This window comes from Plectropomus leopardus, chromosome 7 (genome assembly GCF_008729295.1).
Source record: "Plectropomus leopardus isolate mb chromosome 7, YSFRI_Pleo_2.0, whole genome shotgun sequence".
Taxonomy (NCBI): Eukaryota; Metazoa; Chordata; class Actinopteri; order Perciformes; family Serranidae; genus Plectropomus; species Plectropomus leopardus.
The window spans coordinates 29,429,868-29,444,669 of record NC_056469.1 but is presented as its reverse complement, the minus strand read 5'-3'; the positions used below and the strand labels follow the sequence as shown (position 1 = coordinate 29,444,669).

The 14,802-nt window shown below is 40.6% G+C and overlaps 1 protein-coding gene across 1 annotated transcript in view; it reads left to right on the top strand.

Annotated features, from left to right (window-relative positions):
- Window positions 1-186: 186 nt before the first annotated feature.
- lmna (lamin A) overlaps window positions 187-14,802 on the top strand; it is a 50,228-nt gene continuing 35,612 nt past the window's right edge. Inside the window, 2 exon segments of the mRNA XM_042489159.1 lie at window positions 187-334; window positions 2,858-3,237. Of these exon segments, the coding sequence (XP_042345093.1) occupies window positions 2,903-3,237 (335 nt within the window). The 5' untranslated portion in view covers window positions 187-334; window positions 2,858-2,902.

The following is a 14,802-nucleotide window of genomic DNA, read 5'->3' as shown; positions in this document are numbered from 1 at the left end:
ACACACACACACACACACACACACACGAATAGACTAACTTCCATCTCCATGGTGCGGAGATACATACACACACAGAAAACGTCTTTTTCCCCTGCATCAGAACTTGATTGGACCTGTGACTCCATTAACTCCACCCCGAGGAAATAAATATAACAGCAGAACTTCATTTCTGAGTGTCAGACCTTTTAGACTGTCAGGATGACTTGTGGGAATTATTCTCTCTCTTGGGATGTGATACAAAAGATTTGCGGCCTTTTTCCTCTTTGGATTCAGAGGATGAGCTTGCTGACAGATTATTTTTCTGCCATGGATAACAACACAACCCCACTACGAGGTGATGAATGATTTCTATTTGGACTTGTTTGATTAGCTTTGTGACTTGTGTTTGTGTGTGCCGAGGTCATCCCTGCTCCTCTCTGAAGACCAGACGATTCTGTTTTTGGCGGCTTTCAGATTGAAACAGAAATTTTTTCCAGTGTTTGCTTTAGCTGTCACGGCCGTTTTCGACCAGAAAAGGGGGCTAAGATTGTGTTCTTCATAGCAGCAGGGAGGAGCAGGGTGAGATCTGCACATTCACACTCTTTCACCCACGTGGGAGCTGTTCAGTGTCATCGGTGTCACCGCGTTTTATTGACAGAGCACTTGCACCAGCCGCTGAGGTCAGTGTGTCTGCGAGGGCTCCGCGAGTGAAATGAGAAAGGAAAAGATAGGGCCAGTGCAGGGAGAGATAAAGCTCAGAAGCTGCTCTAAGTGTGTGTGTGTCTGTGTGAGAGAGAGAGAGACTGGACTCCTCCTCGCCGCCCCACCCTCCCCTCGCTGCTGTGCTCCCGCCCCCTCTCTCCCTCTTCAGCAGTAGGTGCAGTGAGCGACAGCTAGGAGAGCAGTTCAGGGCACGAGCCAAAGGCGCACACACCCACTAGCAGAGACTACATTATTCAGCGGATCCTCTCCTCTACGCTTCCTCTTGGGTATGGCACACACACTCACTGCAGCTCACACACACTCACAGCAGCAGATAAACTTCTAGAAAGGTCCTGCACTCTCACTTTTAGTCCCTTCAGCAGGCTGAAGTGGAGAGGTTTCCACACAGACGAGGTAAGGTCCAGAGCTCAGATTTCTGTCTGACGTTTTGTGTTTGTGATAGACAGAGCTGCTGCTGCAGATAACGCAGAGCGCCTGCTTAGCTTGTTCAGTCGAGTTATTTTTCATTTTGTCAGGTAGCGGTGTGAAATAACTTTTGAAAAAGTTGTGTCTCATTTTCCCGCCTGCTGTTACAGAAGAGTGGGACATCAGACAGCACCTGTTAACGCGCGCCACATTTTCGGGAGCTCTAAGTGGATGCTTCATTTATTCAAAGTTAGGCCAGAGAGTACTTGTGTGAGTGTGTGGCTTTGCTCCTGTGGGCGTGTGCACGTAAATCATGTGCACGCATGTGTGCGCCATCCCACCCACATGGGCGTGCATGTCCTTGTGTGCACTTTTGGTAATGGGCGGTGGAGGGATGGGTGGCAAAGTCCACCCACCTCTGAGCCAAACTGGAGTAGGCTTTCCCGCCAGGAAAAGAGGGAAAAAGGTTGTGTGAGTCGTTAGCAGCTGAAAAGTGAGAATACATTTTGAAGTCGCACCGAACGGTTTTATTTTGTTATTCTTTGTGGCACTGCTGGGATAAAAGCATTTTGTCTTTTTATGTGTGCAGATGCATAAAAAAATGACAAAATGAATCTTGAATCTTAAAATCCTGAAGCGGCAGATTAGAATAACACTGAAACATCTATTAAAACTGTTGATGGCCTTATTTGTACTTGCACAAAAAGTTGCACTTTTAAATGAGTGATTTACAGCTTGAAATGTTTGCTCACATTTGCCGTGCTCAAAGTAAATTCTGTTAAAGATTTCAGAGGGGATAATTTTTTTGCTGCTCATTTTCAAATATACCCCTGAGCTCTTTTATTCACTCACTGTTAGCAGCTGTAGGGCGGATGTACTGTATGTCCTTATCAGGGCATCTTGCAGCAGTTGTTGATATAATGAGTCAACACTTTGGTATTATGATTGGTGCTGGTAGAAGCGACTGTGGGCGACATGATCACTGCCGAACACGCTGTGGAAGCAATTAGAAGCTTTTTCTTTGTTGTTTCCCTCCATTTTACAAAAAAAAGTCTGTGGAGAGCAGAGAAGGAGGGACAATTTACTTTAGTGTCCCCGGCTTTGGCTGCATATTTTAAGAGTGATGATAAAAGTGTTTTAATTGCCTGGTTAGTGAGCCAAAGGTATTGGTGGATGTTCCTGGGAAATATGTTTGCTCTGGAGTGAAATTCATAAAGCGGCTGAACTGCTCATGCAACAATTTAATGGAGCTGGAGGAGAGACGGCATATGTTATGATAGTGTGCTACACTCTGCAGTGGAAATAGCTGAGTGAATAGGGGACCTTATCAGGGGCACTAAAAGCTGGAAAAGAGCAATAAAAATGTAGTTCTTTTATAAAATAATAGGGGCTTTGTATCCAAAAAAATCTAAAAAAAAATAAATAAATAAGAGGACCAAGAAAAGCATTCTTGCGAACAAATTCTGCCTCTTTAAATGACTTTTGAAACCACACAATACAGTTTTTTTTAAGATGTGCTGTGGAAAAAGGATCCTGGAATACATTATCCTGCAGATCTGTGAGCAGCACTGAAGGCGGGCTGCCCAGACAAGGATCAAGGTTACGCAAGACGGGAACATTTCTTCAGAATAAACTATTAAAGTTTGACATGTGATTCAGCCCATGATTATGTGCACTGCGTTTCTAGGGAAACCAGTCCAGTTACTGTGGTTGTCATTAACCCTTCTTCCCTCGTCCTCCTCCCTCACAGCCAGTGACTCACCCCCTGTGCACCTCTTGCTGAGCCATTATTACCATGGAAACCCCGGCCCAGAAACGCTCCAGAAGCGGCACCGTCTCCCCGGCCCGCATCACCAGGCTGCAGGAGAAGGAGGACCTGAGCAACCTCAATGACCGCCTGGCTGTCTACATCGACAAGGTGCGCTCGCTGGAGGCAGAGAATGCAGGGCTACGTCTGCGCATCACCGAGTCGGAGTCCTCGGTCAGCCGCGATTTGTCGGGCATGAAAGCAGCCTATGAGGCAGAGCTGGCCGACGCCCGCAAGACCCTGGACCAGGTGGCGAAGGAGAGAGCACGCCTGCAGCTGGAGCTGAGCAAGATCAGGGAGGAGCACAAGGAGCTCAAAGCCAGGTAGGAGGAGCGTGTGGGGGTGGAGCTTGAGAGGGAGTGGCTATACTACGAGAGTGAGGTCACAAAGTGGATGTGGCTACACAAAAAGTACATGCTGTCATACTGTACTATGCAATAATATACTGTATTATAGTACCCAACAAATACTATTTTGTGCACCACTCTGAGCGTGTAATTTCTGTAAAAAGGGATAGCGTAGATTGTTTTTGGAGTGGGTTTGTATGAAGTACTTATCCATAAAGAGTATGTTACCCACAGTAGATGTCGGTCAGGATGCCCCCAGTTCGGAGAAGCAGATGAAGTTTGGAGAAGCAGGCGGGGGTCGGACATGGAAGCTGAGCAATGCACCACAGTGGGGGGATGCAGGCAAAATTATAATCATAGCAATTCTATCCACCTAAAAAAAGTCCCACCTAAAAGAATCTATATCAGTTTAATTGAACGTTACATTTGGAATATTTCCACTGCTTTACATCAATGTCAGAAAGTGACTTCCAATGAGAAAATGACGCCGTTATATCGCTCCCTTCAAAGCCAGACCCCATTGAGAAAAACAGTAATTTGACATCACTGAACACAGGAGCTGCTGGTCTACCACTGCCTACATCAGTTACAGTGGTCATCAGTGTTTAAAAGGGTCACAATGACACAAACTACAGGGCTCCCACAGATTCTTAAAAAGTCTTAAAAGGCATTGAATTCAAAAATAAGGCCTTAGCTGGTGTTAAAATGTTATAAAACACTTCAAAATGCTCAGAAATCTGAATTAGAGTTTCATGAGTTGTTTTTCTGATGTGGCACTGTAAAGTCTAAAAGATAATTAACAAAATAAAAGACAAAATTCCTCTTCTTATACTTATACATGATGGTGGATCAGCAGCTCTTGTGTTCGCTGAGATAAAATTGATATAAATGAAGTCTGGTGGCTTTGATAAGAGCAGAGATGGGGAACTGAACAAGCTGTCTGACGGTAAATTACAGCAGAGAAAATACTTTCAATATAGCATCTACTTAAACTGATACTGATTATTTTTGGTGGCTCAAATACATTATTCTAATGCTCGACCCCATCCACAGCAGTGCATTGCTTAGCTTCCTCGTCAGACTCCAGCCTGCTTCTCTGAACTGGGGGCGTGCAGACTGACCCCACTCACAAAAATCCAAACTCTCCCTTCAATGCTCTTAACAGTATCGATGACATAATGTTTATTTGCTGTTGTCTGGTTCTTTTGACGGGGAAATCCCATCCTTTCTGGCATCTCACAGTAACTTGGGGATTCTCCTGATGCATGAGAGTTACATGCTTTGCATCGTAGGCCAGTGGTGTTACTTTATAGCACAGTACAAAATTATAATTCAGATAAACTGTTCTTTTAGAGAACAAAGCGAAACCACAAAAGTAAGATGAGAATAAATTATTTGTGACATATTATAGTAACAGTATTACTTTACGTCTCTGTACTTGCTGCGGCACGTCAGCCGCTGCAGGTTCGTTCTTGCATTTGTGTTGTCTCTCTTTTTTTAGAAAAAAAAATCACTGAGTCACTAGCATATCAACATTTGAGGCTTTTCTTTTTAATGATCCTATGTTTACAAAGCATCTCATACCAGTGTTTAGGGTGGTGCTTCAGTCAAAGTAGATCTGAATGTTGTAATTTTACCTTTTGTGCCTCTGGTTCACACCCATTGTTCACAATGACTGAGGTGATGCAACACCCTAATTTTCTATCAGGAATGCTGCGTGGAGCGTGCAGCCGTACCCGACATTTAACACAGCAGAGTACATTCCAGGTGGCTAAGCTTTATGACTCATCAGTTGACGTTCAGTTATTTCACTTTAAGCCCCGGGGGCATTGGAAATGACACACCTTCGACCAAACAGGCGACACCTTCAACACACAGCCTGCTCTGTGAGAATTACTGCCTCAACGACAGAAAACCTTTCAATAAACAGAGTTAAACACAGCTCTGCTGCAAACAGCTCTAATGTGATAACTCTGCACAATAATGGCGCTATGGACAGAAGCTCAAAATTCACATCTGTTGCACTTTTGATGACGTTGGATCATTAACAAGCAGCCTGGTGTTCAGTGCATCGAGACACGTGGAGAAGTAACATTATCACTCATTTTTACACATTGTAAATAAACTTTATGGGGCTGTTTGGAGGCAAGGTTGATACTATGTTATGTCTTGTTTGAGTTAATGGCATCAATCAAACTGAAAGTTAACCCTTTGAAACCTGGATTGACATCTGCTTTCTTGTGCTGTGTCCAGCTTGGCAAGAAATGTCCTGCAAGAAATTAATAAATGATGACTAGAAAATGAGTATAAGCTAAAAGTAAGAAAGAGTCATCAGAAGAAAATATCAGGAAAACTATATCTATAATTATTATATTTATACATTTAAAATTATTTCACCCCAAAAATATTTTTATTTATATTTGTTAATTTATTTCAGCACTTTTTTTCTCAGGTGATGTCCTGTTTTTTTTTTTTTTTTGTGCGTGTTTACAATTTTTCAGGTAATTTCTTGTAATTATTCTTTCATTTTGCGAATTTTCAGTTCATTTCTTGTTAAGTTGTTAATTTCCTTCTTTTCGCATTTTTAAAGAAATTAAGCAAATTTGGTCGGAATTCAAAGAGCTTGATACTTTAGCAGGGACAGATTCAGTTAGATGTCACATAAAAGTCACCTGATGGTTTTAAGTGAACTTGGCACTGAGTGTGTGTGTGTGTGTTTTTTTGTGTGTGTGTGTCTGTGTGTGTGTGTGTCTGTGTCTGCGTGTGTGTGTCTGTGTCTGCATGTGTGTGTCTGTGTCTGCGTGTGTGTGTCTGTGTCTGCGCGTGTGTGTGTGTGTGTGTGTGTGTGTGTAGGCTTATAAATTATTAACATCAGATCGTGAGCAGTTAAGAGCATGCCTTTATTTTATTTCTGCTGTGTACTTTGAGATGCATGCTGACTGTACAGTAACGCTGAGTAGAGTTTGTTGGGTTTTCTGTTTTGGTATATGGATATTCGTTTCTGTTTGTTTTATTTTTATTTTTTTCTATGGCGCTTTTTGAGGCATTACTTCAGATTCAGATCCCATTATTAAAAGGATTTTTGTCTATAATTGGTCTATAATTTATCCACGATAAGACAAATAGTCACAAGCTGTTATTATGGACCCACATTCATTCAAACCTCTCTGCAATAAATACACCAAACCTTTTGGAAAACGCTTTATATGAACAAATAATTAAACAACAATACTGTAGAATAACAGAATCCTAAAAACTGAGGTCAAGTGTGTAGGATTTAGGTGAGTATAATGGCAGTGATGGAATATAATATTCTTATTATTCATAATATGCCTGTATTCAGAGAGGAATTCATATTAAATTAAGATGATGGCCATTAGTAGTAGTAGTAATCTATAAAAAACCCAATATAATATAGATGCTCATTCTACATGTACTATAACTAAGCTTTTTTTTTTTTGTATTTTTGTCATATAGTCCACATTTATGCGATGATAATTTCTGCGTATTATGTATGTTAGTGTTATCCTGTGTCAGGTCTCTATTCGATCATGTGTTGAGACGATAAGATCACAGGGTAGTGAGTTTATGTGCCTTACTAGTAACAAGCCGGTACAAGTACCCATCATATCCGCATGCACAGGGGCCCTGTGTAGCTACCTTACGTCTCTGTCCTACAGGCTTGGCACAGAAGAAGTTTTAGCTCTTCAGCCTCACTTTTAGCTGCCAATAAATCCCACACACCGGACCTTTAATGCTTGTAATCGAACCGAAAGGCGTTTTGCAGCGTCATGCCGTCCATTCCAGCTGAGGACGGAGAGGTGTGTGGCTGAGGTGTGAGGTTAGCAGCGCGTTTGTTGTCTGTGTTTTCCTCAGCTGTGATTTCAGCTACTTAGATAAATGTGTGCAGGTCTGCTGCCGCAGGCCCGTGTTGGATGTGTCGAGGAATGTGTCACCGTCTTAGTAAAGAGCACCGCGGGTCAGAGGGGACCGAGAAAATGTAACCACTAAATAGAAACGATTTGTACTCCCCCAGTACTTTTACTTAGCTGCATTTGTAGAACAAAGATTCCCCTTTTCCAGAGTGACAGAATACGGAGATGGAAACATTCAACACATTCCTGTTTAAAAAAACAAACTGCATTTCGACACGGCATATTTTCAGTGTTGAAACAGCAGTGAGAGGGTGTGTGAGAGGGTGTGTGTGAGGGGAACACACATGGCAGCGAATGCTTTCCCCCAGTTAACACCATTGTGTTCTTTCCACTAAGTTGACAGTATTACTGAATGTGAACTGTGAAGCATGTCGGCACGAATGTATGCAAATCACAGAGGGTGTGGCTCAGTGCTGCGCGTGGAAGGATGAATAAGCGTGTAAAATAAGGCAGGAAATGTGCATTTTTTAAATGTGGCTCATTTGTTTCTTTTGTGCCATTGTGGTGACAGTGTCTAAAGTAGAGCTGGAACAATTCATCTATTAGTTGTCAACTTTTAAATTAATCTCCATCTACTTTAATAATCAATTATTGGTTTGGGCGTATTTTCTGGTTTCCTTCCTCTTCTACAGTGGTGGAGGACGTCTTCAGATACTTTACTGAAGTAGAATTACTAATACCACACCTTAAAAATATTACTATTATGAGTGAAAGTCATGCAGTATTAAGTATTAAAAGTAAAAGTAACTAGTACAGAAAAAAAAAATAAAATAAAAATAAAAAACAAAACAAAATAAAATGAAAACAACACCCCAAAAAATATATTTAAAAAACTATATGTAAATAAATAAAAATAAAATTTTTATCAGAATAATTACCAATTAATTTTCTGTCATTCAGCTAATTTATTGATTACTAGTTTCAGCTGTACTTTTTGTTTAGAAATATGACAAAACTTCATATTTTAAGATTTTCTCTCGTAAAGTAACTAATAACTAGAGCTGTCGTATAAAGTAGTATGTAGAAAGCATCAAAATGTTGAATAGACAGAGTAGAAGTATAGGTACTTCACATTTGTACTTAGTACAATAATTGAGTAAATATACTTTGTTACATTCCACTACTGCTCCTCTGTGGTACTGAACTGAAAATCTTTGGCTTGTGGACAAAACAAGACATTTTAGAGCGTCATCTTTGGCTTTGAGAAACACTGAATGACATTTTTTGGACATTTTTTAGACCTAAATACTTGTTAGTTGCAGCACTAGTGCCCAGCTCATCAATCAGTGGTTTGTAAATTTGCACATGACTGTAGGTGGATGTTGACTGTGTCATGCGCGCCGGAGAAAGGCGATGTGTGTGTGTGTGTGTGTGTGTGTGTGTGTGTGTGTGTGTCTGCCCTGAAAGTGTTGGGGGAACAGCTTTATTAAATTTTGAATTCACTGCCACAATATCCCTCATGTCATTGTGCCTCTGCAGGTTCTTGGCAGAGGAAGCACTAACGGCTCCTGCTGCAATATTGTTTTCTAAAGGAAACCGATTCTTTGACGCATGTGTGGCGGAAAAGAATCACTCAATCCAGCCCGGGCCGGCTTTATCTGTCAGTCTGTGTGTTTGGTGTTTGGTTGCCATGGTGCTCAGAGTCTTGGCTCGGCCGTGTGACGGGGGTGGTGACTCAGAGGTTTTTTTGTGGCCTCTGGAATGGGCTGACTGTGGACTCACTATAACGGGAAGTCAGGTTTATTAATACACACGGTGACGGGCTGCCGAGCTGAGCTTCAGGTGGCGACAGCAGCAGACGGCGACGCAACAAACGCCGGACATCTCACAATATGTTGACTTTTTTAACAGCGTCCTTGGCTGCTCCTCTCGAGCTGACACAACACACAGCAACAGGTGGGGCCGTCACTGCAGTTCAGTTGACTGGACACACCTGTTTAGCCCCAAGGCATGACACTGCGTCGCTACACACACACACACACACACACACACACACACACACACACGTCTTTGTATGCAGAACTGCTCTCAGGAACACATGCTGCCCTCGCTCCCCTCTGGAGGCAAAACCTGGAGCTGGTGGGCCAGAATGCCAGCCATCCTCCCTGCAGCACTGTTTGACGTGTAAATAATTCAGAACTGTAGAGAAAAGATACACAAAGCTCTGCAAAAGCAGGTGTGGAGCTGCAGAGTGACATCTAAAGCTCATACAAAAAAAAGCCGGTCAGAAAATGTTAAACATGAGTCCCAGAGCTACAGCCGGAGCCGCAGAAGTCTGTTCACAGGTTCGTCAAGACCTCGTTCAGGCGTCTCTCCTTTAATGCTGAAACAGCGTCTGTCTGGAGTCTCGTGCCCAGTCTCACCTCCAGCTGTGCTGTTGGCTGGGAGACGTGAGCCTGTTAGGGGGAAGTGGCTCATCACCCGCAGGACTCGTTCTCTGAACCTTTTCTTTAACGCTCCACCCAGGCGGAGTGCAGTAGGGAGTGTTTACAGTCTGCACATGATTTCGTGACACAGTTTGCTTTATTCATGATTTTTTTTTTGTGTGTGCAAAAGATATGCACTCACATGTCAACTGTAGAACTGAAGCGATTAATAGATCAACAGAAAATCCGTCTGCAGCTATTTTGATGATTAATTCAACCATTATTTTCTTCCAGCTTCTTACATAGGAATATTAACAGGGTTTTTTTAGCGCTTTATAATATTAAACTAAATATCTTTGTGTTAAGCCATATGAGTATGTCATTACACACATTTTGGACCCTCAGTGTGATATTGGAAATGATATTGATATTTTTTAAATTTATTATATTGAACTCAGAAACTCCAGTATAGCAGCAACAAATGTTGTTTGCCACTAAATGAATGACCTACATTTAGTATAGAGCTCTAACTGTATTATTGTTAATGTTGTATTATCTGCGGCCCGCATGTGTTCCTGCTGCACATGGCGTCTGAAATCAAAAGTGACTGCCCTTTTTTATTGATAGCAAGAACTTTTCTCCTTTTGGTCAAAGTCTGTCTGATAAGGAGGAAACTCAACTGTAAGGGTTAAACAGTAAACCGCCAAACCCTTTTCTGGATCTGATCTACTTTGAATGCATAAAAGCAGGGATTTACCTGGGACGAGTCTGCCCGCCTGTCGGCACACTGTGTGGTTTTGGGTGTGGCAGCAGAGAGATGAAGCTCTTTGACCTTTTATTGCAGGCAGTTCGTTGAAACAATATTAAAAAAAAGATTATATAAGTAGATAAAGCGTGGTAGAGCGTGGCCTGGCGCAGACATAAAGATGTGTTGCTACTGTGCACGTGTTTTTGTGCTGTTTCACGGACTCATATTCAGCTATCAGAGAAAACAGCAGGAAGTGCACTTATCTATAACACATTTCCTTTCTTTGGAATATTTGCTTTCCATGAAACACGACTCGTGTGTTTTTGCAGTTTATTGTTGCTCATAATCACCATCAGCTCTCTTTGATTCAGTTAAGTGTTTGTTATCCCATCAACTACGTTTCCTCATGATAGCCCATCTCGATGTACAGCCGCATTCTGACCTTTTACTTGTTACAATCTGGAGACTTCATTTGCAGCACGTCGCATATTTTTATTGTCATCTCAGAGCGACACAGCAGGCGCTGACATTTACGGTGGAGAGATAAAAGACCTCACACTAAGCAATGCATACAGTGATAAACAAAAGCTATTTAATATTCAGCCGGCCGTCATTCATGGTGAGAAAATAGGGGAAGTAAAGGGGGGTGAGTGTGATGGAGAGCTGGACGTCATAAGAGGTGGTCTAATATTAGTAATAGCTCCGGTTTCAGTGAGTAAAGTTTCTGTGTTTAACTCGAGGGAAGCTTTAAATGCGTCTCTGAGGCGACATAATATACATCGGTGCTGTAACGGGATGGTGTTGTGGATAACAGGAGGACTCATTCAAGCTGCTCATGTCGAGTTTGTTGAGATAAAATGTTTCTCTCTAACGTTTCTTCCTAAAATGGACAAGAGCAAGCCTGCACTCTGCTTCTGATTGTGCTTTCTTTCAAATGCCTCGGCTTTTTTAAGTGAAGCTTTCTCTCAGAAGTCTGCTGGCAACAGTTACAGGAATATGCCATCTCTCTCAGGGTGTCTGCAGGGCCTTAAAAAGTCTTAAAATGGCCTAAGTTCAATTTATAGACTTCTTTATAGACTTTTTTAATACTTGAATTTATTCACTTATTTATTTATTTAGGCAAAATGAGTGAAGCTTTTCTAGGTGAAAGTCCATATTTCCAGTATTACAAATCTTTAAACCTACCACTGAACATAATACTTTGATTTTGCTTCATATTCAGTGTTTAAAAGGTTGCTTTTGAAATGTAGTAGGCAGTGGTGAGGTACCACAAATGCTTCATAAATAGCCCCAGATCCAAATATATAGGCTATATGTATTTAAAAAAAAAAAAAGAGCCTAATAATTTTAAAAAAGCCTTAGATCCTGCCGTTCCATTCATACTGTGCTCACGCTTGAAGAAATAAAGAAATAAATGTACTTAGTTACATTTCTCTACTGTCAACATAAATACATTTATTTAATGTAATGTTTATACCTCTAGTCAATACATTTCTAATGAACGCGTTTGCAAATATTTCTCTCCTCACAATTCATAATTCATCTGGAAAGTAAGAAATACTTTTTTAAGGTTAAATAAGGAGCCAGAGAGCATTAAAAAGCATCAAAGTAGAGCTTTTTCATTTAAAAAAATGACTATGTAAGGAGTCCCCTGGACATTTAAAAACTTTCAGTTGACTTGAGTATTTCAGACTATCTCTGCCTCCTTCGTAAGACATCAGTTTGATGCATAAAACAACAGACTGAATGGCAAAATTATTGACAATCATTTATATTTAATAGTAATGATAATCATTTAAAATACATAGTAAAAAATAAATAAAAAAATAACAATACTAATTTAAAAGAAATCGACCTTGTATATGTAGGAAGCTATAGAAAACAACCAAAGTAAGGTAAACCCAATTATTGTATGTTTTACTGATGTATAGTAAAAAATGCTCCATTTGTTGGTACTTACAACCTAAAAAAAAAAAGCGGATACATTTCAGGAACAAGAAACAAGATCTGCAGCTTAAGATTATTTTCATTATATTTAACAGTGAAAAATGCTCACTATAATTTAATAGACCTTAGATGATGTCTTCCAGTTGCATGTCCAACAAACAGTCCAAACCCTACTATCCTTACAATCACGAAAGCCAAAAACGCAGCAAATCCTCACAATTTAGAAGCTAGATAAAGAGAATATTAATCATTGATCCAAAAAAATGACTTCAAAGATGAATTAATTATCATATTACTTGCTAATTTAATTTTCTATCCAAAGCTGCAGCAGATAAAATAACTTATCGCTTCAGTCTATGGCACATTATACTGTATATGCACCTTCCCTCCAACATCTAAAAGCCTCATTATGCAGACTTGGTTAAAAATTAATGACTGTAACGTTCAGTTATTAGGTCAGAGTAATTAGTGGGATGAAAAGTAAGCTCACTGAGCTTTTTTCTAATCCTGGTATATCATTGTTTAAATGTCAAATACCCACCTTGACAGGTATTTCTCTTTTAATACTCACTTGTGGAAGCTCACAGTTTGTCCACTTCATTCATAATTGACTGCATCTCCGTCATACAAAGCCAGCAGCTGTTAGAAAACATCTTTCATCCTTCAGCCTCAATAATTATTGCACCAATAGACCTTTTTTCACAGCAGACATTTTGACTTGTCATATCAGGGTAAGCACAGGTAAAACTAATTAAATTAACAATGGATTAATTCCCAGTAAGTGTCCCAGTAAGTCACGGTGGTGAGGCAGCGTGCACAATACCAGGAGCCTGGAACTGCCTTCGTTATTGTTATTAATTGCACCACTTTTTCTTCCAGTAATGACATCAATCAAATGTCTGCTGTGAAAAATGTCTTTTTTTTAAAATTTTTTTTGTTAAATGCATCTCTTGGTCGCTGGCAGCCTCTCTCAGGTTTGAATGTGGAGCAAAATTAACTCCTTGAAGCCTGATTCAACATCAGTTTTCTTGTGCTGCGTTCAGATGCTTTTCACAAGCTGTTCAACCCTTGAAACCAAGGCATTTTGATACGATTTCTTTCGAAAATGGGAGGAAAAAAAGCAATTAGGAACTTGGCGAGAAATGTCCCACACATTGCGAGAAATAAGTAAAGGGTGACCAAAAAAATGACCTGAAAATGAGAGAGAAAAAATGTACAGAAAACTATATTTACAATTATTCTAACTATATATTTAAAATTATGTTATTAAAAAAACTGTATACGTATATGTTTTTACGATATTTTTGAGTCATTTTCTAGTTGTTGTTGGGTTTTTTTGCTTCTTTTCTGGCAATTTTAGTGTTACTTTATTATTTCTTTCTTTCTTTAATTTATTTATTTATTTAATGTATTCTGCTCATTTTTGGGGCCATGTCTTAAGTTGCTCCTTGCTTTCTACCCATGTTTTTGAAAATAAATCAAACCAATTGCTCAGGTTTCAAAGGGTTTAACTCCACATTATTTAGCGTTTTAAGCGCAGCGTCTCGTGTCCTGCTCCCAGAGGCCAGAGACGGAGAGCTGCAAACCGCCATCGACCACCAGCGGCAGATTTCACCGTGCCGCTCTACGTCTTTCCCTCATGCCGTTTGATCACACGCCTCCTCTGTTCTTCTGGCTGCCTCGGGGGGAAACCCTGTGTTCCCCTACAATGATCTCCGCTTGTATTATGTGACAGCAGACGATTGTCTGTCACACTGAGTCATGCGAGGGCAGATAAGAGCGCACAGAAGCAGCCCGTGATTTTGGGTGTTATCCAGCAGTGATGTAAATCGATCTCTTTCTGAGCGTCACAACACTGAAGACGCTCCTCCATGTTTGATAACTTGTTCAAAAGTACAAAGAACATCCTGTCTGGTGCTCTGCATATGAGAGTGGAACATGATTTAGAGCTGGATTATGTTAAAGAGAGACATTAATCATTTTTGGGGCGTTTTTTTCTACCCAGCACATTCTTTCTGAGGTTTCTTTGCAGTGTTTTGTGACAGCAGCTGTTAAAGTGATTGTATGAAAACTAAAGGAGCAATGCACATTTTTCTTCCACAACAAAATTCATGTTCATATTAGAAAAGTCAGTTACGGTTCATTTTGCATGCATTGGCCCGACAGTACGTAGGCCTAACTGGTAACAAACCGGTTGATTTTTAAGAAAAAACTTGCAAATTGACTGAAATACAAAAGGCGTTACCTTTTGGTCCGGCACTCATTGACTCCGTGAGCTTTAGTGCTGCATTTCCACGTGTTATTGATTTAGACGTGGTGAAATTTGAATGTTTATTGATGTAAATGGCTGTACTTCTATTTTATTTTCTGTTCGGCTTTGCTGACAAACAGCCTGCTAGCTGCGTTAACGTGGAAACATAGTGCCCGCCGCGCAACCTCCAGTGTTGCCAAACTGGTGAATTAATTGCTAAAATAAGTGATTTTTTTCGAACCTCTTACTGACATTATTTCTGAATCGCGACCAGCAACAAATTCAACGTCTTAA